The sequence below is a fragment of the Penicillium macrosclerotiorum genome (assembly GCF_028827735.1).
Source record: "Penicillium macrosclerotiorum strain IBT 26536 chromosome Unknown utg000008l_segment0_segment0, whole genome shotgun sequence".
In the NCBI taxonomy this organism is placed as follows: Eukaryota; Fungi; Ascomycota; class Eurotiomycetes; order Eurotiales; family Aspergillaceae; genus Penicillium; species Penicillium macrosclerotiorum.
Window position 1 is genome coordinate 2,068,702 of NW_026643087.1, and position 23,594 is coordinate 2,092,295.

Sequence of the window (23,594 nt, forward strand, 5' to 3'; positions counted from 1 at the left end):
ATCCTTCTGCTTTATTGGCTGGCTTGCTTCCCTAAGAGTCCTCTTCCCGCGATTCTCGGTGCTTCGTTTCATTGATGCAGGGCAGGCCAAAACTAGCACACCAGCCCTGTTCTTGGACAGAAACCCCAACCGGAGAGAGCAAGTATCTGCGGTAGCTTATCGTGTGCCCAAGCCATTTCTTCCAAATCCCGAAGATGGAAGCAGTAATCATTGCATGCATTGATCAGTGGAAGGCTTGAATATTATGTCGTGATACTCATTATCTTATTTTCTTTTCTTTTTTTTTCGCCCGGGGGAAGCGGGGGTGGCAGGGAGGGGATTTGAATTTTGGGGATATTCCACCTCTGTGGACTTTACAGAATTTCTAGACCATGTCACTATACCGAACGTCTCGAGCACCCAAACAAATTTTGGCGTAAGATATCTTGAAAATGCGTAGATGACGCGGCCCCTATGCTTCGTAGGCTGGGACTGGGACACCTGATTCTATTCGTAGTGTTGTAGTCCCTGGCAATGCTAATAGAAAGGCCGTCACCTTCCCATCCAGTCCTTGGTTTTTATCGCACTTCAAAGCACAAATATTCTACTTCAAGGAGGACTTTGTAACACATGCTCTAGAAAGGTAAGCTATTCTGTATTTTTAACCGTTCAACCTCTCAATCTCTCCATGGCATGATTCTGCTTGAACCCTATTTGCTAGCGTCCGGCAAGGAAAGGGGGCTAAAACAGAGATCCACGTTCTCGTCGGCGGTTCCTTATGTCTCAAAAGCAGCGGTTAACTCATCCGGTATGGTCTCTATCTTCCAGCAGTACCGAGAATAGCCTCGTCACTAAGGCTTTACCAGTCAGGGCCCAGGATGCGACGAGATTGGTACGGACCATTTGGTTCAGCCTGGGGACTGAACTCCACAGGGCTTTGGACTGCAGGCCCCTGGACTACCGGGCCCTGGACCTCATGGTGGGGGCAGCACCATGGCCCCGGAGCTTGCCCGAACGCAACATGGGCAGGCTGGACCTCGGGCGACTGGCAGACCGCGCCACCTTGGACAAGTTGGTCCGCTTGTTCATGCACGACGACGGCGACTTCAACCATCGTCACCACATCTGACGGCACGCCTGTGACGTCGTTGGACTATGGAATTCGCGTGGTGAGCGCAACGGGTGCAGCGGTGACCGGGACGACTGCAGCAGCGTCTGAGACCTCCTCGAGCGCTTCGCCCCAACCTAGGCGAAGCCTGGGGGCCTTGGCGGTCTTTTTGCTATCAGTGATAGGCATGGTGGTCTAGGAAATGATAACCGATCCTTTCGTGGGACGACCTGGCAATAGCCTTGTGGAGCAGGGGTTGCGGAGTTGTATGTTTGATTGCAGGGAATCCCCCTATCCAGCGTGATGCATGGTGCAGATGAAGATCGCTTCTCCAATTGTCCGGCTTCAGCCGGCTGAATCCAAATTGATGTCGTGGAAAATCACTCTCTTGAAATCATTTGAAATCATTTGAAATCTTGCATTATGACTAAAATTCTTGGATCAATATTCTTAGACTATCACCCCTTCCCGGTATCCAACCTATAGATCAGTTACGATATCGAACATGACCGAGTCTCTGCGAGAACACGAGGTCGGAAATCAAGGAAGCTCAATGTCTGGGTGTCCTCGGCCCGATCCTTGACCTCGTGTCTGCAGACAACTTGCTTAGCTCCGATGCAAAGGGATAGTTGCCGCAGAGACGGAGCTGATCTTCTGGAATGTGGAAATCCCGCATCTTCTCGGGTGCCTCCACAATCGTGGTTACCATCCCCTTCACGACATGCCATTCGATATGACAGTGGAAAAGCCACACCCGTACTCGGCTGGTCAGTTGATTCTATCTTGGGGAAAAAGAAGAGAATTTATCATCAGGGGGGACTTATCTGGGTTGGTGGCTCGGAATCGGATGACAAAATGACCGTGGTTTTGCACCATGAGCGTGTCACGCCGGACTGGAGTTGCTGAAATATTGGCAAAGTAGCCATCGAAGTACCCTCCGTCTGGCCAAGTTCTCTGAAGACATTGGAATTGATGCCCGTGCAGATGCCAAGGGTGGAGATTTCCATGATAGTCATTGAGCACGATCTCAACGACATCGCCATAGTTAATCACGTAAGGGTTGACTGCTCCATAAGCTGACACATTGGTCTGAGACGTATGGTGAGCGTCTTTCAAAAGAGTCGTGTACATGGTGGGTGTATCTTGCTCATAGTAGGTGTGGTTGTTAACAACGAATCGCGCCAAGCCTCCTTCAACTTCGGCTGAATTGAAGTCCATGATAATTTGATGGTCGACGGGTTCGAGCAGCGGTTGACGATCAAACGGAGTCAACTCCAGATCATCCACAAAATCAAATTCATACAAAGTCGGCGGAGCAGGTAAAGGTTTGGCCTCGTCATACACTAGCCAAGCTGTTCCATTTGGGTTATACCCATCTGGAATAGTGCGGTTCTCGTAAACGAACATCATATTGACATCCATAATGGTCCAGAATGCGTAGTTTTGGGCTGTGCTCTCTTTGGTATGAATCAAGACGCTCATACGTTGGCCCGTTGCAAGCCGCAAATTGCGTCCTCCAACTGGAAACGGCTCAACATAGATCCCGTCGACTTCAACCACCGTCATTTCATGATCATCGAATAAGAACGCGAATCCAGGCCAGTTTCCAATCACTATTAGATGCACCAAATATGTCTTCCCTGGCTTGACGGGAAAGGTCGCGTTCACGGCATCGTTGATCAGAGCCGCGACGGGAAGGGGCTCTAAACCCCCGGTCGCTGGATCACTGTTCTCAGCCTTATACTGTGCAACCAATGCTGTCATCTCTTCATGATACCAGTCCGACAGTAGCATGGTGAATTCATCATCAAATTTGAATGGGGAATTGGGATCGTGAACAATAAGCGCTCCGCGCAGACCGTCTGGATACTGGCCCATGAAATGAGAATGATACCAGTAGGTGCCAGTTTGATTGACCTATTCTGAATGAGCTTCACAAGCCATCTTGAAAAGGATGATAGGGGATTTGTACATCGACGACATAGCGCATCATCCGACCAGGGGGGATGGGGCACTGCGTTACACCAGGTGCGCCATCCATATATCCGGTCATATATTGGTGGAGGCCATGCCAGTGAATTCCAGTTTCCTGATTACCCAGATCATTGTGAACATCTATGATGAGACGGTCTCCAACTTCGACATCAATCTGAGGGCAAGGCCACTTGTTGTTGATTCCGATCACTTCACGCTCATATCCGTCAGGGGCAGCAGTGACCCAAGTTATATGCCAATCGTAGTACACGTCTTTGGCGGAGACGCAACTAAGCAGAAAATTTGCCAAAAAAGATATACCTAGAGACAACATAATGAGCGTCAAGGCATAGACTCTTTTTGCCACTCGGTAAACGAAAGTGAAGATAAAAAGCACTTGCTTCTTCGCCGTAAAGACTAGTAGAAATGAACTTGGAAATGAACCACTATCTATCAAGCCATAAGATTGTGGGATATTCAGGATTCTTTCATTAATCCAATTCTGGTGGTTGATTGACATCGTGTAAACCTAACAGGCAGCTGCTGACTGCATGGGAGTAAAGGTCGATGGACCACGTATCTATCGAAGGAACTGGGCGAGGCGTTTCACCTGCTCGACGAAGAAAGAGTCATGCGAGAGTGTGAGACCTGCATAGACAGCTGCTGGCCTTGCCAATGGCTTTCGATAATCCCCTGCATGCATGATGCATACGGCTACTTGGAGCTGGATACAGAAACCTAGTAGTTATCGCCATTTTGCAGCCTAATTATCCTATCTGGAATCAAATCAACCCGACTAGCGCAATGTGACCAGGTTCCCCTCTCGATTCAGCCCTTTGTGCGGGTCCGCCACCAATGCAGTATGCTCGAGCTAGGGATAGTTTCTTAAAACCGGATCTCGGACTTGACTCGAGTTGTATGCCATATTGGGACTTCCGTTTAGCTTTCAGGCCGTCAATGCTCCGCGGAAAGATTGGGAAAGATTTTATCAAAGTCGTATTCATTCCAATAGATTTTTGGGCGCACACCACTGAGCTTCCAGTCACCATTGATTTTCTTGTACCAATGTGTGACAGTGGAGTTTCCATGGCCTCGATATGCAACAGTGGTAAGATCGGGATCTTCGTAACGTTGGTGTGCTGCTCGGATCTGATGGGTGGCAATAATTTCGGTGTCAGACACCCACTCGTATCCAACAGCACCCATCAGATGCTGAGTTTTAACGAGTGGGTCTCCAAGGAAGTCCGGGGAACTCATCATGGAGACAAATTCCTCCGATTCCATGTCGGGGAAACATTTGTGGCCGACGATGGTGTAGTCGATCTGCGGGCAGAAATTCAGCCCCGGAATGTATTTGGTGTACTTGATTGGGATTCATCATACCATCAGACTTGGTGCCAGAATTTTGCGAAGTCGGTCCCAGTCCTTTCTCTCGTCAATATTGGAATGGCATGGCGCTAACAGGGCTGTGGCTTACTTTGCTGTCATAGCTGTCGGCCCACTCAAAAACAAGCCGACTGACGGCAAGATAATCTATCAGATGAGGTCGGCCATGTTATTAAGAATCTATGATGGGAGTCTAAGTGTATCACTTTACCTTTAAATTGAATATTTTCCATTTGAAAACGTCTCAGTCAAGGTTTTGTATTGAGAGAAGCGGCTTATTGAAAAGATATGAAGTTGTTGATGAGAATGTGGAACCTGCAACGCTTCAAATAGAGCGCCAGAAGTAGGCAACAGAGATACTGGTAGGTAGTATTGATATGTAATATGCAACAGCATGTTGGCAACATGCATGGCCACGCTAGTATACGAGCACCAACTATCAAACCGTAGTCATTATCTCGACCAAGTTAGCGGAGGCCAATGTGAGATACCTCACATGCTACAGCGGGCCAAAACTCCGACTTGGGCTAGATGAAAATATTGAACGGTGGTCTGGACAAGCTAGTAAGCATGGAAAGCTGAAAAGTATGGTTTCTAGTGCACGATTAGATGTAAACATTACGAGTCTAAAGGCTAGAACCCCAAGTCTTGGCATGTATGAAGGAGCAATTGTGCCGACCTTGGAAACGATCGTCGCTATACTATTCAATTTAAACCGGTTGGAATGTTTGGTATCACATGAGCTGAACCGTATCCTCTTGTCGCTTACTCTTTTCGTATTCATATTCTCAAGAATTCCTGATAGCCAGGCACACTAAATCTTGCAAAATAACGGCTCTGGGAAAATTGAGTTTCTTCCAAACAGGCTCGCCGATAGTCCGATCTTCCAAACGACATGGGAAAGATATTCAGCCTGTCCTTTTTCTCTCTTTTGTGGGGATTCCTCCTCATATTAAGCCGACAAGCAGTTGCAGTTGAAAACTCGCCTCTATTGACTACCAATGTCTACCAGTTTCCAAATGTTGGGTCATGGATTGAAGGCATTGCGGAACGAGAAAACGGTGACTTGCTGATAACTCGAACGGACGTTCCAGAACTATGGTCCATTAATCCTCTCACCAAAACCGCCTCTTTGGTTTACAAGTTTCCAGGTGCCACCAGCACAGTGGGAATTGCAAAGATCTCCTTCGGGGTCTTCGCGGTCGGTGTGGGAACCGTAAATCTCTCGACATTTATGGCCACACCTGGAAGCTTCTCCGTTTGGATTGTCGACTTGCGTGGGCAAAAACCCCAAGCCAGACTTCTTAAAGCGGTACCAGAAGGGCTTTCCCTTAGTGGGATGATTCTTTATACCGGATCAACAACCTCGCCAGTTCTACTGATTGCAGACACCCTGAAGGGCGTGGTTTGGCGCATGGATCCCACAACTGGCAGTTACTCTATCGCTTTGTCAGACTCGAGCATGCTTCCAGCCCAAAACTCTGCCCCAATTGGGATAAATGGTGTCAAGGTGCTGGGCAATACACTCTATTATACGAGTAGTAGTCAACAAAAATTCTGTCGGGTCAAACTGAACATAGATGGCTCAGCTGCGGGGCCATTTGAAGTCGTCGCAAGTGGATTTTTCCAAGATGGGTTCGCCATCGCGAGGGATGGAACTGCTTACATTACGACACATCCACAAAATACAGTTCTTCGGGTGTCGCCTCAAGGGCAGACATCTGTTTTCGCCGGCAACTTGAACTCTACTGCTTTGGCTGGATCGACTGATGCTCTACTTGGAGACTATTTTGGGGAGGGTGTTTTATACGTCACAACGAATGGCGCACTGGGTTCTCCGGTAAATGGAATATTTACCGAACCCGCAAAGGTGGTAATGATCAGCAAAGTCGATCCATGATTTCTCGACAAAATTCTATGCGTTATTACGCATAGCCTTATTTTTCTTTGGGATTTTGGCAGTGATAGGAACCTATCAAGTAATGCAAACGAGAGGCAATGACTTCTCGCCACGTCCAAATTTCAAGATGCTGTAATTAATGAATATAGCCAAATGATGAAAAACCGTTCAACAATAGCGAAATCTTGATGACAATTGGGTATTAAATCAAAATCTATGATCGAGTTTATCTATCCTTCCTCTTTGTAGCATATCGACAGCCAATGCGTAAGCCTCATCTTTAGCTTTGCACTGTGAAGTTCCTCTAACAGCTTCTTTATCCCACCCGTGAGCACATCCAACCATTCTCTTATAAAAAGAGTTCTTCCCGTCTATGCGTTGAATTTTCTTGGCCAGCTCCTCTGCTTCTATGGCGAATGGATCCTGTGCGGCAGTAATGATCAGAACATTTTGTGGGAATTTGCTAGGATCAGCAAGCAGCGGTGAAAGTCGTGGATCGTGCGGATCCACCACTCCTGGATTAAGACACTTATGACACAAGTGAGAAAAAGTAGGAAATATTTTTCGCATGATAAAGTTTGATGAATCAGCCTGAGTTTTCTGGGGGGTCGGTAAGGCCATATCTGTCGGGCCGTAGAGAGAAATGACAGTATGAATCACGTCCAAATCTTCATTTTCGAAGATTTCAGATGATGAAGATACCCCAAGAGCAATATTTGCACCTGCACTGAATCCAGAGAGGCAGACACATGAAGAGTCAAATTGGTCTGGTTGAGATCGGACCCATTTTACAACATCTTCGGCGTCATGAAAGGCAGCTGGGAAAGGATGTTCTGGTGCGAGGCGATATTGAACGTCAATTACAGTATAATTGGTTCGATCTGCAATGTAGCGACAATATTCATCATCAGATCCAAAGGTCCGGAGTACGAAGCCACTGCCACAAAAGTTTACTAGCACAGGACTAGCTTGGTGTTGATTGGCCGATTTGTAGATGTGAACTCTGATCGAGCGACCAGGGTCTCGCGCTGGAATACCGACCGTCTCGTCTGGGTTGGGATGAATATGTAGCCTTGGTCGAACAATTGCACGAAGAATCAATGCGATGAATTTATGGTGGGCATAGGAATTGCCCATTCTCACAAAGTGGCTTTTTGGCGTCAAGCGAGGGGTGGGTATGCCAGGGCTGAGAATAAGGTGATATGAGACTGATACCTAGACCGAGGCTATTTCAAAATTCTTAACATATTTGAAAGTCAGTGCCGAAGGCAGATGTCTTATTGCGTCTTTAGTCGCCCCGGCATCCTACGGCGCCTTATACAGGTTTTGATCTGATGACGATCGCCATCCGAGGTGGCTACGTCATGGTTCTAACCTAACGCTGCGAAGAGGTCGGAGTTGTGTGTTCATGTCAGGAGAATAAAGTCCAAAATCTGTTCGCGTTTTCAATTAATTAAACTAATCCACACCTCAGCTAGCCCCCGTTACATCTGGATTCCATTCTTTGCATCGTTGTTCGTATCTCGATTTTGGCAAGGGGAAGCGGGTAGATGGCACGTCTGGATGATCGGCACGGACATTCTTCACCACCCAATAGCTACTCACTATTCCATCCCCACCCATTCGAGAATTTCGTTGAATGGTATGCATCTCGATCGCAAACATCAAGGGAGGGAGAAATTGAATCTATTGAGAATTCTGAAGCTTTTTTTTCGGTTCTTTCTAAGTGAACTGCACAAAGACTAGTTTAATTACTTTGTGATAAAAGTAGTAGACCATAGGTGTTACCCCGTTAAAACCTACAGGGAACTAAGGATATAATTTTTTTTTTTTTTTTTTTTTTTTTTTTTTTTTTTCAAGTCTGATGGTATATGATCTCCGCAAAAGCTAATGTAAGTACGGGGCTACGTTCTGAGTCTACTGAAGCGCCATGTCCAGGCTGATGTTCCAACATCAACTCTTCCAGAACACACTCACTCGGATCACGCCATTATTTGCTCCTAGGGTTTCAAGCTGTAGCATACATTCCAGAACTAATACTTTTGGAATTAGGCATATGCTACCGTCGGGGAGAGTGCTGTAGAAATACCAATCGTGCATGAATATATGCAAGCACGTGTGAGCCTTTGCGAGTAATATAGTTTTTCATTTCCCCCTCTAACCAGCTCAAGCTCCCCCTCTACCCAGCTCAAGCTAGCCCTCAGGATTTCGGAAGTCTCGATTCGTCAAAGATCATTCAAATAGTCTATACCATGTCTATTACCATACAAATATTTAATCAAGTCCAGAATGCCTTTTGCAATGCATCACACATCAAAGTGATGCATCGCTTTCCCTCTGACAATACCCCATCCATAGCCAGGAAAGGGTGCGGCATGCCCTTCATAACCTGCAGGTCGACTTCTACGCCAGCCTTCTGGAGCTTTTCGGCATACTGTTCACCCTCGGTACGAAGGACATCCAGCTCACCCACCATGACCAGCGCAGGTGGGAGCTGGGACCAATGCTCTGTATAGAAGAGCGGACTCGCTTCGGGGTTGGTGCGATCAGCCTCCTTGGGGAGATAATGGTCACGGTACCAAATCATCTTCGGGGCAGGAAGGGCCGGGGTATGTTCATAGCGACGATAACTGTCGTTGTTCTCGACGGTTGCGGTGTTATCCGTGACGGGAACCGAAAGAAGCTGGGCCTGGAAGTGCACCGGTGGAGATAGAGTCAATGCCTTGTGGGTCATGATCGCTGCCAGGTTACCACCTGCAGATGAGCCACCAGTTGCAATCTTGGATGCGTCAACTGATAGGATTGAAGGACCTTCCTTAACGAGCCAGAGGAGAGCCTCCCAACAGTCATGGACAGCGGCTGGCCAGGGGTGTTCGGGAGCCAGACTGAACGATATCGATTAGATCTAGTATGGCAACACCAGCCCTCTCGCCAGCGATAAGACCTTGTAAAACCGTCAAACTCACCGATAGTCAACCGTCACCACCACGCAGTTGCCGCGCACACACAGATTCGAGCAGACCACATTTTCGGTATCAATGTTTCCTAAAACCCAACCACCGCCGTGGAAGTAAAGCATCACGGGCCACCCACCAGCAGGTACATCTCCCTTGGGTGTGAAGCAGCGAATAGGAACGGCAGGACCTTCGGTTTCTTGTCGCTGGATGGTCAAATCTTGTGTCTTGCCAACCTCCAGCATGGGACCAGCTCCAGGGATCAGGACTCCGCTGGTCCGTGACGCAGCGACCGGCTGCATGTGCACCTGCTGGTTGTTGATGACAAACTTGTTATAGAACTCGACATACTCGGGGTCCAACTGGTCACGGACGGACTCGTGCAGAGGATAGGGGGGCTGACTGGTAGTTATAGACATGGTGAATGACGACGATGAGGAGTTGAGGAGGGAAAAAAGAAACACGCTGGAGGTTTGACCGTGGAGGGGTGCTGTAGCCCCTTGCATCTTTAAATGCTCATCCCGCGCAGCCCCCACGCGCCGAGTGGGATCTTGGTCCCCCCAACACCGCGGGAGAAGGGAAAGACGGGGGGCGCAAACCAGGGACAACGGGGCTGCCCCGCGTGTACCGCGCGGGGGTGGCCGCCTTCGATAAGCGATAAGCGGGACTTGCACGACCGCGAGAGAAGCAGGTCCGCCCGTGATTGGAGGTTCCACCGAAAGGCCCGCCCATCTGTGACCCTCTGTGACCCTCTTCGACCCTCGGCGACCCTCTCTGGCTGTCACTCTGCCACTCGGAATGTCTTGGCTCGGCCCAATGCGCCTTGAGTGGGCTTAACTACAGCACTTGCTGCTTGAATCCCGTCCGCGGAGCCCTGGTACTGAGCGTGGGATGAAGAAATCCAGCTATCCTCTCTACGAGAGCCTACATAGCATGTCGTTCTCCGTCTTCTAAGAGGCAATATCTAGTTAGCATCAATTGAAACATTCACATTTCCTTCTCGGCCCATTTGCTATTCCTGAAGTCTCTGCCGCTCAACAATGGCCACGAAGACCCCCGTTCTCACCGAGAAGGCACCCAAGCCTCTTCCAGGGATCTATTCCCAGGCCATCATCGCCAATGGCGTCGTCTACTGCTCTGGTGCCGTCGCAATGGACCCGATAACAAATAAACTAGTTGAGGGGGACGTTAAAGCACACACGGTTTGTTGACTCTGACCCTGTGACCCCGTGCGTGGACCGCCCAGTCGACTAATGCTCCATGCGCTTTTCCTACGCAATAGCATCAATGCATCAAAAACTTGACCCATGTCCTCGAGGAAGCCGGCACAGATATCAACAAGGTGGTCAAGGTCAATGTGTTTCTCTCCAATATGGATGACTTTGCCGAGATGAACTCGGTGTACATGCAGTACTGGGGTGATGTGAAGCCATGCCGAACGTAAGTAGCTCATTCGTCCTTTGGCTGAACAAGCCTTGCCACGCATACTATGTTCACGGTGGCCAACAGCCATCTGATCTTCCAGACTGTTTGGGAACCATAGAGGCTTGGATAACTGACCTGGATGTTTCCAATAGCTGTGTTGCGGTGAAGACACTGCCGCTGAATACCGATGTGGAAATTGAATGTATCGCGGTGCTATAGTAAAGAATTGCGCGTTATAAACTCAATCAGTTGGTCTCTAAGCATTACGATTATCACGAATAAACGAAAAGAACGATATTTGCCCCTCTTCTGGTCGATGTGGAAGGCGAACAGTTCTATACGAGAAAAATGACTCCAACGAGATGAAGAGATGAAGAAAGAGAGCATATCTATCTTCTTCGCCCAAGGCGACTGATTACCTTTGTCGGTTTGGAGGTTAATGATCTTTATGTGCATGGTCAAATCAGTCTACTCTTTCCAAGCAAAATGTCAATATGATAGGATACGGTAGCGGTTAGGAAAGCTAGGATCCAAAGGAACGAGATGCTCAATATGATGCTGTTTTGGATGACTGAACTATCTATGTGTGTAGGCAGGAAATGTTGAACATATTCTGCCTCGCTGACTCGCGTGTTACGGCGCTGCTTTTCGAGTGTACCCGGGATATCGTACAAAACATGTAGAGGATCTTGTCAATATACTTGGATACGGTATCGGCTAGGAAAGCTGGGATCTAATAGCATGAGATGCTTAATCTAAAGCGCTATTATTCTAAGCCGGGGCTTTCCTCCGACAAAAATAATAGATCTAGTCCTAGTACTTCAGATCCTTCGGCGATTCCTTTTTCAGAGGATGAACCTTCCCACGAAGAGGATCCATGATGAAAAGATGAGCTAATTTCACTTGTTACACTCCTAGGTACGCGAAATATCTAACCGTATATAGTATGTCAACATATCACTTCGACGGCAGACTAGCGGCCGGCTAGGATGAATTCTCTACTTGATTGTCGAATATAAGGTTACCATTATGAATGGATCTAGTATTCACTTGCATTGAGTCAATATATTAGTAGTGGAGTTATCGGAAAGCATCGAGCATCAAGCATTAAGCATCATTTAAAGTACGGTTTCTTCGGGCATGTTTCCTGGGAGCCAATTGATAGAGCTCTTGTCCGCCCATGCCAACAACGCATCATAATCCGTACACTCATGCTTTGAACCCCAGCCAGGCCCAGCCTCTGTTTTTCCCTCCAGAGAGGTATCTGCAGCACACATGATTCCCTGTCGAAGATAGTCGAAACAGTGCGCGGAGTGATGGGCTATCTCATGGGTTAATTCTGCTCCGTCAAATGCCGTTTGATATTGCTGGACAAGGTATGACTTGAACGGTATTATCAGCATATGAATTCATTGAATTAGTTTCCCAATGATACATACAAGGCAATGAAGCTGGTGGAAAACCGACATCATATATGCTGGCTTGGCTTCAAAATGCAAATTCACGCTGTACGGCTCAGGCAAGTCAAAGGACTCGGGATTGTCTACTCCTATATATCCTCTGCCAGCTATATCAGGGGATTTTTGTTAGTTTTATTGTACATATCATTATTGATCGTAATAAAGGAGATTATTTACTTACTTGCGCTCAGCTCGAGCCAGTTATGAAGTGTACGAATCGTTTCATTTCTGCTGGAAAACATGTTGTCGTGTAGGTATCTTGGATTGCCGGTAAATGTATAGGTCTTTCTAGGAACTTTAAAAGTTTATTTCAGTAATCGTAGTTAAATGTTAGTCTTTGTTGATAAGTGATACAAACATACATTTCGGTATTGGGGATGCTTTTTCTATTGTTCTATTTGAAAGGGAATTGAGGAATAAAGCAACGATCACGAATATCATCACGATCTCCAAAATCACCCGCCCATACCGTTTCCAAACTGACGGCACTTCTCGTGAATATTTCTCCAGGAACGCATCATCATTGGGATCCTTGGGAAGCAATACTTCCCTGTCTTCATGTTGCTCTCGGATCGGCTCCATGATTCGGTGGTGCTAAGTTCAGTATTTCATGAAGGAAAATTTGCGGAGTGAGAAAAGGTGCTAAGAAAAACAGACTCCGGGGTATGAGGGAGATTAAGGGGGTCGAACCGTGAAGAAAAGCCATTCTGGATTTTTAGCCTATATTACCCCAGTTTTGCCCGCGATTACGGGGTGGAAGAGCCTAAATTCCCACATAGGGTATAGATGTCTTCAGCAACATAATTAGACTCGAGACTAAGAGGTACTAGTACTTGCATAAACATAAGGATTCTTTTACCGCATGGGTGATCGGATCAACTGCGTAGAGTAACCGGAAAGGCATTAAAATAGAAAATGATTTCCTCATCTCCTTGATATCATGCGTCCATTAGATGCGTAGATAAGCGATCTCTGCGGTTGAAATCATCACCAGCACGGACGAAAGCCTATAAATTAGATAAGGAGCCATTTGATAATGTATACGATAGTGCAGTAATTATCAAACTCATCGCGCTGATCTATATAGATCAGTTTCTTTTGATTCTTCTATGTCTGGAAGAATCCTGCATATAGCCTCCACAACTTTCGTATCTTCCTCAAAACAGCGATATATAGAGAAGTCATTTTCACGCTATTTGTGTCAAAAATTGACCATGGGCTGCCTCTGAGGTAATGATCGATCGCTTCATTGTGCTAGAAGTTGACCTGGCCTTCACCCGCGGGTGACCCCCCAGACGCTCCACCTGACCCCACACCACGGGCGGGTAAGCGATCGTGTTATCCACCCTGAAGGTCTTACACTATACCTAAAGGTCGGACTCTCAGAGGGTTACCGCGGGTGACCCTTAGGGTCCTCATGTGATTGATTCTGGCTAAAACAGTCACGTTTCAGGCACAAAAGTCACCTTTTTGTCAATTTTAGGAGTCAAATAACTTAGTTCACTCGACCTTATTGGGCAAAGTGTGTCCTAAATTGATAAGACATAGCTTTTGAGGGTCGATGAAGGTGACCATAGGACCCTCGGAGAGCCAGGGTCCAACATCACGGACCCTGATTCTCGGAGTTTCGGGTGGAGGCCGCAGGGCGGGTAAATGCCAGGTCTAGGTACGGTTACATCTTGCTAATCTGTCTATTCTGGCCCGCCTGTGCCAGTGCGCGATTTACCCACGCTTGTATAAGTTCTGAAGTGTGTGGCGGGTTCCACGCATGCAATTGGAATATCCAACTGATCAATGCCTTCTCCGGTATGGCTGTTGAATTTCTTCTGCGGCTTGGTAGGGGTAATAGGCGACTTAGCCTTTTTCCTGCGATTGCTAAGGGTGGTATATAGCACGTTGATTTCACGCGCAATCTTTCGAGAGATTCGGCTGTTTTTGGGTCATGACGGCTGCGAAGGTTTCGGCGAGATTCATCCCAAAATTCAGGAGATTTAGGCATGTTGGGTGGCCTAGATAGCCGATTGAGTACTCCGTATGTGGCTCTAAAATCCACGACGAATGGGTTATTGCCCAGAATGTGTGGCGCACCCAAAGCGGATAGCGTTTTAGGTGGGAAGAAAAGCAGGGGAAAGACGGCGATCATGACTTCAAGCCAAAGAAAGACCTTCCGGGGATTCTGCCGGGAAATCTGGGGAAATCTGCGGGGAACCCGTGAAGAATCCCCACTTCCTTGTTCACGCTTTTTACCCAACTGTTAAGTTACCCAACTGTGGCCCTTTCAGCCAAATGTAGTTCTTTTAGCCAAATACAGTACTTTAGCCAAATGGAGTCCTTTTAGCCATACGCAGTCTTCTAGCCAAGTGCCGAGACCGGTAGCCACACTGGAAATCTAGGCTCAAAACAAGCTCCTCTGGCTCAACCCCCAAAGACTATGCGGTAAAATTCACATATCCGAACCGGTTCGTCGTGCGGGGAAAAGGGATAAATAATGTTTGTCAAATTATTAATATAGTGGAACGGGCTCGCAGCAACACTGACCAGCATCGCTTTTTTTTCAAGCTGCACATATTCACTCACCAGCATTCAATTCCCTTCAATAATCATGAAGGTCACTGCAGCTCTCACAGGCTTCATAGCCGCGGTACTCGCCGCCCCTAGCACCGAACCTGGCCTGTTACCGCGAAGTGCTGGTATCAACTATGTCCAGAACTACAACGGCAACCTTGGTTATTTCACTTACAACGAGGCTGCCGGAACATATTCCATGTACTGGGAGGACGGAGTTAGCTCCGATTTTGTCGTTGGATTGGGCTGGAGCACTGGCTCTTCGAAGTGGGTAATTTTCTTCTCTAATATAAGTCAAAAATTTAACGTTCGTCAGGTCTATCACCTACTCTGCCAGCTACAGCGCCTCTGGCTCTGGCTCCTACCTCGCTGTGTACGGTTGGGTGAACTCTCCCCAGGCCGAGTACTACATCGTCGAGGACTACGGTACTTACAACCCTTGCAGCTCGGCCACAAGCCTTGGTACCCTATCCTCTGATGGAGCCACCTACCAAGTCTGCACCGACACTAGGACCAACCAGCCATCGATCACGGGGACGAGCACTTTCACGCAGTACTTCTCCGTTCGACAGAGCCCGCGCACATCTGGAACGGTGACTGTTGCCAATCACTTCAACTTCTGGGCAAAGCATGGGTTCGGCAACAGTAATTTCAATTATCAAGTCATGGCGGTGGAAGCATGGAGTGGTGCTGGCAGCGCCAGTGTCACGATCTCTTCCTGAGAAATGAGGGGCTTAATGGTCCAAGAACTCAGAAGCATAGCTCTCTTTGGGTTTCTTTGGTGATTGGAATGGGATTTGGATAGTTTGAAATGTCGAGACCGTATATAGTGCGGCGAGGCGGAGCTGTCGGTGGCCGGGTCACTCCTCTGCCAGTCTGTACATAAGTTTATGATCAGATATGCAAATGGGCCCGTGAAGATTATTCCAGCTCCTTGAGTATTGAATTTGGATGGTACACAGTACATCTCGTGAATTCCGCGTGTATGTTGTTGTCGCACCTCGTTGTCGAAAGGGTAATAAATTTGAGTCTCTCGCCAAGAGCGTGACGATGTCCTAACCGGAATAGCGTAGCCTGAGCTTGTATCAGTGGTTGTATAAGCAGGCAATAGGCGGTATCTGATAGTGTTCAACGAAGCGGATGATGAAGGAATCTTTCTAGTCGCAATAAATCTATTGAGCCTGAGCCACTGCCCAGGCTCGTCCCTTAGGCTGCGCATACGCAACGGCCTGCAACGCGGAAAAGCTAGATATCAGCTATGGACAACCAAAAGAGAAGAATTTGCCCAGTGTCTCTAAGAGTGAGATCGGCCTCCATGCTTTGGCAATGGTGTGATTCTCCTTGTTCGGTTTTCTTAGCGGAAGAATGTTGTATTCGGGTGCTAAACCGAAAAAAGGCAAAACTAACCGCATGCTGTATTTCACAGGTCTGCCGTTTACACCTTCAATACGCTCTAATTTCAAAATCTATGTGATATCCAATTTCATCAACACTTAACTCAGCTCTGTTGAGACTTAATTATGTTCTTCCTGGGCCACTTACTGAACTACTCTTGGTTGTGGCCCTCACTTTTCCAGCCTCGGCATTCCGCCGCGCGCCCCATAACCCCGCGGAAGAGAGAAGAAGCGGAGGAATCTCCAGGGCCAGGATAATGCGCACCAACAAGCACCTTCTATGGCGATCCCATTGAAAGCGTCAACTAAATTGGACTCAAGGCTAGGATGTGATGCAACAAATGTGAAAATGAAAAATCGTTATTTATTTCTGCGAATACCAATACAAGATTCAACCGCTTTGTATCATACCTACTGAAGATTCACAAATAGCCCACCATCAACCAGGAGTTGGGCTCCAGTCTAAAGTAAGAAAATAGAGGTTAGAAAAGAATTTAAACCATTATAATGGGTACTCCATAGTGAGCGATAGGACTTACCACATAGCTGCTCAATTCATCACAGGCCAGGAAGACTGCTGGGCCAGCCAAGTCTGGGGGCTGGCCGAGTCTGCCCAGTGGAATACGGCCTTCCATATATGTTCGCTTCACCGGGTCCGCCATATCGGCGTCATTTAGCTGGGTGCGGATTGTCCCCGGGAGGAGCGCATTGCAACGGATGCCATATTTGCCCAATGCTACCGCGCACGATTGCATCAGACTCAGCACACCGGCCTTAGTGGGTGTGTAATGAGTCTGCTCGCCTCCTCCAACAAGCGCCGAGATGGAACTTATTCCAATAATTGAGCCCCCAGGAGGAGACTGCACCAGAGCCATTTGCCGCGCCGCTGCTTGGGTGGCAAAGAACGCGCCTGAAAGGTTTGTGGAGACTGTGTGGTTGAGGAGAGAGGGTTCAAGTCTTCACAGAAAATGTTAGATTAAACCGGTCCGATGTTTCATCCCAAGTCATCCCCACTCTGTAAGACTCACTCTAGAAAATCTGCAAATTGGCAAACGCCCGCGTTGCTCACAAATACGTCCAACCGCCCGAACGCTTCCACCGTCTTGGCAACGAAGTTGCGTCCTGTCTCGGGCTGGGAGATGTCGCCCGAGACCGCAATGAAGCGGCTCTTCTCAGCACCAGCCTCGATTTCGCTCACATCCTTGCGCATCGCTTCCAACAGGTCATCTTCTTTCGGACCTCCCAGATGGCTGATTGCGACATTGGCGCCATGGCGGAGATACTCGAGCGCAATGGCCTGGAGAGACACAAAAGAGCATTAGTTTTCCGGGCGCCAGGATTCAGGGAATCGTCACATTGAGAAGGCAAAGTTAGAGCATACCCTTCCAATGCCGGTGAGACCTCCGGTGATGGCCGCAACCTTGCCGACCAGTAATTGCGGGAGGGGCATTGTGATGGAAATTGAACGAAAGAAAAGAACGAGTCGACAGGGGCTGACACAGGTTGTAGAATTAAGAGTGCGCCTAAATCTGCAAAAATGTGATATGGTCTGACTTCTGAAATGCCCCTCGAAGTAATGAAATCTGGCTTGTTCGACAGCTAACTTCGCGGGGAGCTGCGCCGGGGATTTTTTTTGCGGAACCGCCCCGCCGATAAGATTTCGGGGTCTCGCGATGATGTTCACCCGAGCCCCAGAAGGAGGGGCAACGCGAGCCGGCAACTCCGAGGCGTGTCATTCGGCCGACGCAGAACATAAATGCATGTGTTTGGTGGAAATTCTTGGTCGGTCAGACTCCGGTAGGGGGAAGTTTGGCTGATTCAAACCTCCATTGAGAGAGCTTTCTGACATTTTACTGAACTGTACGGGGATTTCCTTTTTTATGTAGCTTGTTCACATGTTTTTGTCCAGAAAATTCAACGTTAGACAGATATCAGTTCAGTCTATTGGATTGAGCTATTGATGCTATTTATGTACAGAAACATCATGGTTCAAAAAGTAAACAGTTCGTGAGGGTCAAGCAACGGAGAATGAAAAACAAAACAAGCAGAATGTTTACACCGTTTTTCTAAAATCAATGGCCTTCTTCGACAGTGCCATTAGCAACTTTGTCATCAGGAGCGCGAAGGCTCTTCTGCGGAGCAGGGGTAAGCAGGGCAGAGGCAGGGATCAAAGGCGCAGCGGGATTCAGCTCCAGGCCAAATCCGGGCTTGTCCAGAATTGAAACGTCGAGGAATCCGTTGGTAGGAATGGGCTCGTTCAGGAAGAGGTTACCGAATACCGGCTCAACGGTCTTGCCATCGGGAGAGTTGGCCAGATATTCTTGGAAGGGGCTGTTGGACTGGGAGACAACAAAGTGGTAGGAGTAGGGGCCGGAGGCGTGGGGGATAACGGGGATATCATATGCGGCGGCGAGGGCGGACACCTTCAATAGCTCAGTCATACCGCCAACCCACATGACATCAGGCTGAATGATGTCAAGGTTACGGCCCTCAACCAGCTTGCGGAAGCCATAGCGGGAATACTCGTGCTCGCCGGTGGTGAACTTGACTGTGGGGTGGGCACGCTTCAGGAGCGCGTGGCCGTCGAAGTCATCGGGAGAGAGACACTCCTCCCACCAGTCAATATCCAGGCCGAGAGCCTCACAACGCTTGACGAGCTGGATAGTGTAGGGAACGGTCAATGACATGTAGCAGTCCACACGGAGTGGGAAATCGGGTCCCACGCTGGCACGTTGCAGACGGAGATATTCGACGTTCTTCAGCAGACCCTCGGTGCCCTCATCCGGGCCGTGCGGTAGGGCCACCTTGGCACCAGTGAATCCCATGGCCTTGGCGGACGCAGGCTGGGGACCGGTGCAGTAGAAGTCCAAACGATCCCGAGTGGCTCCACCAATGAGCTTGTAGACAGGCTCATTCCGGATCTTACCCTGCAAGTCCCACAGGGCCAGATCAATGACCGAGATCACGGCGACTGGGAGACCCTTGCGGCCGTAGAACATGGAGGCACGATACATCTTCTCGAAAAGGTTGTTGGTGTCACGGGGATCTGTCAATCAGGCTCATGTTAGCCTAGTCATCTACTTAACAAGCGAGATAATCTGGAGTCGTACCAGCGCCGATCAGGAAGCGCTGAAAATGCTGGTGCACCAGCCAGCAGGCAGGAGGGCCACCGAAGCCAGTCGCAAAGCCTTTGGTGCCGTCGGTAGCCTCGATCTCAACACAGAAGGATCCCAGAACATTGATACCCCATGAAGTGCGCGAGCCACGATACTGTGCCCACTTGGTCATGGGGGTCGAAATGTTGCTGTCGATGAGCCAGTGGCCACCCTTGACCTGTCCCAGAGAGTCAGTATTTTTATAGAATTTTGGGAGATCCACTGTCTCTTTCACAGATTCATTGAGCCCATACATTGTGATAGTCACCGCCGGAGCCTACACCATCAATAACGAAAGTGCGAATCTCCTTGATGCGGGGGAACTCTGTGGTGGAACCCATGTTGGTGGAAGATCTGGGTGATAGGGCAAACGATTTAATACAAGCAATTCAACCTCTCGCACGAATACGGGATCAGAGGAGAACACAAGAGAAAGAAAGAAAGAGGAAGAATTAGAAATTAAAATCAGCAGCAACTCCGTGGGGATTCCGATAGTTTTTCAATCGGTATTGCGGTCGTGCGGCATCGAGGGGAAACCCGAGGCCTCGGGGCATTGCTGACCCGAGAGGCGGAGCCCAGTACGACGCGGCGGGAAATTCAGTTGCCGCTCGGGCTGGACATACTGTTTTGACAGGCCGTCTGCGTTTTGCCTAATTCATGATCGTGTCTCTTCTTGGAGGAAAATTAGGAACTGGAATCACTGGTCTCGGAAATGGAACTGCGGGGGAGAATGATGGATCGCTGCGCCTTGTATACATTTAGCGCAGTGTGGATCGGTCCAATTTGACCAAGCCATGCTCGCAATGAAATTAGAAGAATCTATAAAAGAAGCAGTACACTCTAGGCATAATATATATAGATTGACTGCCTTTTTCTCGGCAATTCAACTGGGCTCCGTCCCAGTGACACGATCAAACTCCCGCTGCTCTGGTGTCTCGTGTCTCGTGTCGGTGGGGAAAACGCGGGGGTTGTGGCCTCAGGCCTGAAAATCCCCCATGTTCACGTCCCGTGATAAGTCCCGTGACGTATCTCTCGGAGATGCCCCGGTGTTGTGTCCACTTATCCACCTCGGCTCAGCCGACCCTCATGCTCTTGGCCCTGGCTGGCATGTCACTTTCGAGCTGCCGAGCGGGCCAAAAGCTATGAACGTCTTGCTAGAAGGTTTATCGATTCTCACTCGATCCGCCTGAGTTGCAATTTACCGTACCCTAGCTGGTAGAAGTAATGGGCCCATCCATTAGAGCATTGGCGAATTCCAGAGAGAATATATCAGTTGTAATCCCCAATGCGGATCTAAATACGCCCAGAATACCTTTCAGGCTATTTTCGCAGGACTGAGATTTTAACCGGGAGCATAATTGTAGTCAAACTTCGTAGGCTTGTCGTGCCCCATGGAGGTAAATGTCTTATCTCAAGCTTCAATGCGAGCAGTGCTGCTTATTTTCCATGTTCTATGTATATTTGGTCAATCTCGGGATGGTGACTTCTTTGAATTTTTCACAAACTTTTTGCAGATGAGTATGACCGACGGAATTCGAAGGGTTGACCGAAACAAATTCGTCGTTTATGCTGGGCTGATTAGCTTGCCTCTTAGCCTGAGTGCTGTATACCTGTTTCGCATGCAGGGTGAGAGTGCGATTTGCGACATGAAAACCGTCATCGTTTAGGTGCTTTCGATTCCGTCTAACATAAAGAGGAATAAGTCGATTGGTGGTCTTGACCGCAATTGAGCTGGTCATCATGCCCGACGCTGGATTTGACGAATGGGCATACCCCATTTCACAGCCCAAAGCTGTGACTAGCATACTGTTTGGCAGTGATCATGATCGCAGGGTTGTCCATTCTCGGGCACCGAACGCTCACATGCCAATCATTATTGAATTTGAAATCGATCATGGTCGTCCAGATAGATATTGTACTAATTGTACGGGTATAATTCCAGTTTGGATCCGAGGTCGCAAAGATAGATCGGATCGCGAACTGCAGGGCAGCATTGTTGGCATAAATGCAGAAAAGTCAGTAATATTCTTTCTTGTGGTCCAGAAGGGAACCGCACTGCGGATGCAGTTTAAGAAACTCCTATCCACGAATTACCATGCATATGTCGTGGGGGGTGTGATCGGAGGCCATCTTCAACTCTGGTTTCACATCTATGATGTAGCCGGCTTGATGTGTCTTGCCTGCAAGCTTGATCGCCATCACATCATCCTTTTCTACCCCTTCCAATGCATCAGTAATCTCGATCTCTAGGTCTGTGAAAGAGCCATCAAAACAGGATGGACGGGTTCATTTAATATCGATTGAGGTTCGGTGACTGTTTCCTCGGTCTGGCATTTCGCATTGAGATGCAAGGGAGAGACATACAAGACCAACAGAGAGTGAGTCAGCAGAGTATACCGTTATTGGAAGATTCGATGTTTCATGAGTCAAAAGTCAATTAAATACATGGATCATGATAATACTACTAAGTTCACATGGAGCAAGCCATGTTGTATGGGAATGATGATAAGAACTTGTACGACAAGGCTGGACCAGGGTGGAAATATAATCTGTTCATGCTTGATATATAGGATTGATTATACTAACTTCGTGCAGAATAAATCAGAGTTATGCTGACTCAAAAGCAGCAAAGCCAGTGTCAGTGTTAGTTGAGATATATTTCTCCAATGCACCAAGTGTGACGGAAGTTTCAAAATGGCGTATAAATGCTGTTGAAGCTCACATACTGAGTCGGAAATATTACAGAGGCTCCCGTCATAATTCTCGGAAAAGCATTTGTCGATCCCTGTTCCAGCTGCCTTCTTGGCAGTAGCCACCAGTATCGCGGTGGACTCGAGGTTTTCAAAGCCCCTCGCCCAGCTGGCAGATATCAGACGAGTGAGTATAACGAATGCCACGGCTATATCAAGCGAAATGGCCGCTCTAACCGGCCTGGCAAGCTTGGCACCTACAACAACAATAGCCAAGGGCTCAGCCCTGAGCAACAGCGAACCTCGGCATCGGCTTGGCTCTCGTTCTATTGGGAAAGTATCGGTACTTTCACCGAATCTTCAGCCAGCCTTAGGAGCCATTGGACGCTTGAATATTTTTGTTGGTGTCAGCTGGCTATCACGTACGCTGTAGTTAAGAATAGAAGAAAATGGGAAACCCTTTCTTTCCCGATGCGTCCAGGTCCATGACCTCATCGGGCAGACTGCTTGGCACGGAAAAGATTTCAGGGCCCGGTGACCGCAGGGCTTTGCGCCATCGACAGCGAGAAACAAGCGGGCGAACAGGAACGCACATCCTCCCCCCTGAGACCTTCTTCCTCTCATTTCCACACCGCAAGACATCACAAGAGACCGGGCGTGATCACAGGGGCGGAAACAGAATCTGCCGTCTCCCCCACTCCCGAAAGCCCCAAACCCCCTCGATCCTCGCCGCACCCACAATCTCACCTTCTCACACATTGCCTGCCATGAGCAATCGAAACATCTCCTATGGCCGGGGCGGTGCCGGTAGGTTTCCTTTCCTTTGACTCTTCTCCCGCAGTGCGCACATCAAAAGGCCCCTGTCTGACATTGGGGGTCTCTCTTCCCTCTCCAACCCAGGCAACATCTTCCCGCAGCAGAACACAACTTCGCCCAAGGACCTCGTCACCCCGACCATCAAGCAAGAAGTCTATACCACCGGCCGTGGCGGCTCTGGCAACATGGTCCACAATGACCCCGAACGGCCGGAGATCGCGCGCGAGAGCCAGGACGTCGAGTCGCCGCCGCTACGGGCGGAGCAACTGCCCCACCATACGGGTCGAGGTATGCAATATTCCCCCCTCTAGTGCTTTGTGCAATTTGCGGCATCACCTCGTCCCTCTTGCCCCCCTAGTTGCGAAATATGTCGACGAGTCGGGCCACGGTTTAACTGACATGCTGGTTCTGCGGGAACAGGCGGCGCTGCGAACGCGTATATCCCGACCGCGGAGGAGGAAGAGCGAGCGCGCAAGCAGGAGGCTGAATTGATGCGCGTGCGCACCCAGTCGAAGGATCGCATTCGGGAGATCGAGCACGAGCGACAGGGGTTGCGCCGCGAGGCGTCGGCGAATAATTGAGACAGGGCTGTGGTGATCACGGGGATGATCGCCTCCTCTTTCCCGCCGTAGGACAGAGATAAAAGGCGTGCCTCATGGGAAATCTGGCGGCAGGCGTATATTCGGTTATGGTACAAGGCGATCGCAAAACGACCATTCACTTTGAACAATCTGCGCTGCCCACTGTGCGGACAGGATGGTGTCGTTGCGAGGACCAACAGACATGAC

The 23,594-nt window shown here is 48.8% G+C and overlaps 12 protein-coding genes across 12 annotated transcripts; 4 read left to right on the plus strand and 8 right to left on the minus strand.

Moving 5' to 3' along the window:
- Positions 1-838: 838 nt before the first annotated feature.
- Positions 839-1,276, minus strand: N7462_008915 (uncharacterized protein; the record flags this gene model as incomplete). Its single annotated transcript, XM_057080629.1, has 2 exons — positions 839-1,132; positions 1,175-1,276. The coding sequence occupies 2 exons, from the start codon at positions 1,274-1,276 to the stop codon at positions 839-841; spliced, it is 396 nt and encodes a 131-aa protein (XP_056930957.1).
- A 579-nt stretch (positions 1,277-1,855) lies between these two features.
- On the minus strand, positions 1,856-3,395 carry N7462_008916 (conidial pigment biosynthesis oxidase Abr1/brown 1; the record flags this gene model as incomplete). The annotated part of the gene is made up of 2 exons (XM_057080630.1): positions 1,856-3,004; positions 3,060-3,395. The coding sequence occupies 2 exons, from the start codon at positions 3,393-3,395 to the stop codon at positions 1,856-1,858; spliced, it is 1,485 nt and encodes a 494-aa protein (XP_056930958.1).
- A 620-nt stretch (positions 3,396-4,015) lies between these two features.
- N7462_008917 (Scytalone dehydratase) lies at positions 4,016-4,680 on the minus strand (the record flags this gene model as incomplete). Its single annotated transcript, XM_057080631.1, has 4 exons — positions 4,016-4,384; positions 4,445-4,486; positions 4,539-4,594; positions 4,659-4,680. The coding sequence occupies 4 exons, from the start codon at positions 4,678-4,680 to the stop codon at positions 4,016-4,018; spliced, it is 489 nt and encodes a 162-aa protein (XP_056930959.1).
- A 662-nt stretch (positions 4,681-5,342) lies between these two features.
- Positions 5,343-6,347, plus strand: N7462_008918 (uncharacterized protein; the record flags this gene model as incomplete). Its single annotated transcript, XM_057080632.1, has 1 exon — positions 5,343-6,347. The coding sequence occupies one exon, from the start codon at positions 5,343-5,345 to the stop codon at positions 6,345-6,347; it is 1,005 nt and encodes a 334-aa protein (XP_056930960.1).
- Positions 6,348-6,554: 207 nt separating this feature from the next.
- N7462_008919 (uncharacterized protein) lies at positions 6,555-7,484 on the minus strand (the record flags this gene model as incomplete). Its single annotated transcript, XM_057080633.1, has 1 exon — positions 6,555-7,484. The coding sequence occupies one exon, from the start codon at positions 7,482-7,484 to the stop codon at positions 6,555-6,557; it is 930 nt and encodes a 309-aa protein (XP_056930961.1).
- A 1,141-nt stretch (positions 7,485-8,625) lies between these two features.
- N7462_008920 (alpha/beta hydrolase) lies at positions 8,626-9,720 on the minus strand (the record flags this gene model as incomplete). The annotated part of the gene is made up of 2 exons (XM_057080634.1): positions 8,626-9,232; positions 9,314-9,720. 2 exons carry the CDS (start codon positions 9,718-9,720, stop codon positions 8,626-8,628), a joined length of 1,014 nt encoding a protein of 337 aa, XP_056930962.1.
- Positions 9,721-10,341: 621 nt separating this feature from the next.
- N7462_008921 (putative L-PSP endoribonuclease family protein Brt1) lies at positions 10,342-10,945 on the plus strand (the record flags this gene model as incomplete). The annotated part of the gene is made up of 3 exons (XM_057080635.1): positions 10,342-10,503; positions 10,584-10,741; positions 10,879-10,945. The coding sequence occupies 3 exons, from the start codon at positions 10,342-10,344 to the stop codon at positions 10,943-10,945; spliced, it is 387 nt and encodes a 128-aa protein (XP_056930963.1).
- Positions 10,946-12,359: 1,414 nt separating this feature from the next.
- Positions 12,360-12,768, minus strand: N7462_008922 (uncharacterized protein; the record flags this gene model as incomplete). The annotated part of the gene is made up of 2 exons (XM_057080636.1): positions 12,360-12,474; positions 12,656-12,768. 2 exons carry the CDS (start codon positions 12,766-12,768, stop codon positions 12,360-12,362), a joined length of 228 nt encoding a protein of 75 aa, XP_056930964.1.
- Positions 12,769-14,788: 2,020 nt separating this feature from the next.
- Positions 14,789-15,473, plus strand: N7462_008923 (glycoside hydrolase family 11 protein; the record flags this gene model as incomplete). Its single annotated transcript, XM_057080637.1, has 2 exons — positions 14,789-15,018; positions 15,068-15,473. 2 exons carry the CDS (start codon positions 14,789-14,791, stop codon positions 15,471-15,473), a joined length of 636 nt encoding a protein of 211 aa, XP_056930965.1.
- A 1,083-nt stretch (positions 15,474-16,556) lies between these two features.
- N7462_008924 (SDR family NAD(P)-dependent oxidoreductase) lies at positions 16,557-17,595 on the minus strand (the record flags this gene model as incomplete). The annotated part of the gene is made up of 4 exons (XM_057080638.1): positions 16,557-16,607; positions 16,685-17,102; positions 17,174-17,442; positions 17,527-17,595. 4 exons carry the CDS (start codon positions 17,593-17,595, stop codon positions 16,557-16,559), a joined length of 807 nt encoding a protein of 268 aa, XP_056930966.1.
- Positions 17,596-18,217: 622 nt separating this feature from the next.
- N7462_008925 (L-rhamnonate dehydratase) lies at positions 18,218-19,653 on the minus strand (the record flags this gene model as incomplete). The annotated part of the gene is made up of 3 exons (XM_057080639.1): positions 18,218-19,191; positions 19,256-19,478; positions 19,555-19,653. Coding segments are annotated over 3 exons (1,296 nt in total), but the record flags the coding sequence as incomplete, so codon positions are not given.
- Positions 19,654-22,757: 3,104 nt separating this feature from the next.
- Positions 22,758-23,387, plus strand: N7462_008926 (DUF3602 domain-containing protein; the record flags this gene model as incomplete). The annotated part of the gene is made up of 3 exons (XM_057080640.1): positions 22,758-22,797; positions 22,891-23,094; positions 23,227-23,387. The coding sequence occupies 3 exons, from the start codon at positions 22,758-22,760 to the stop codon at positions 23,385-23,387; spliced, it is 405 nt and encodes a 134-aa protein (XP_056930968.1).
- Between the last annotated feature and the right edge of the window lie 207 nt (positions 23,388-23,594).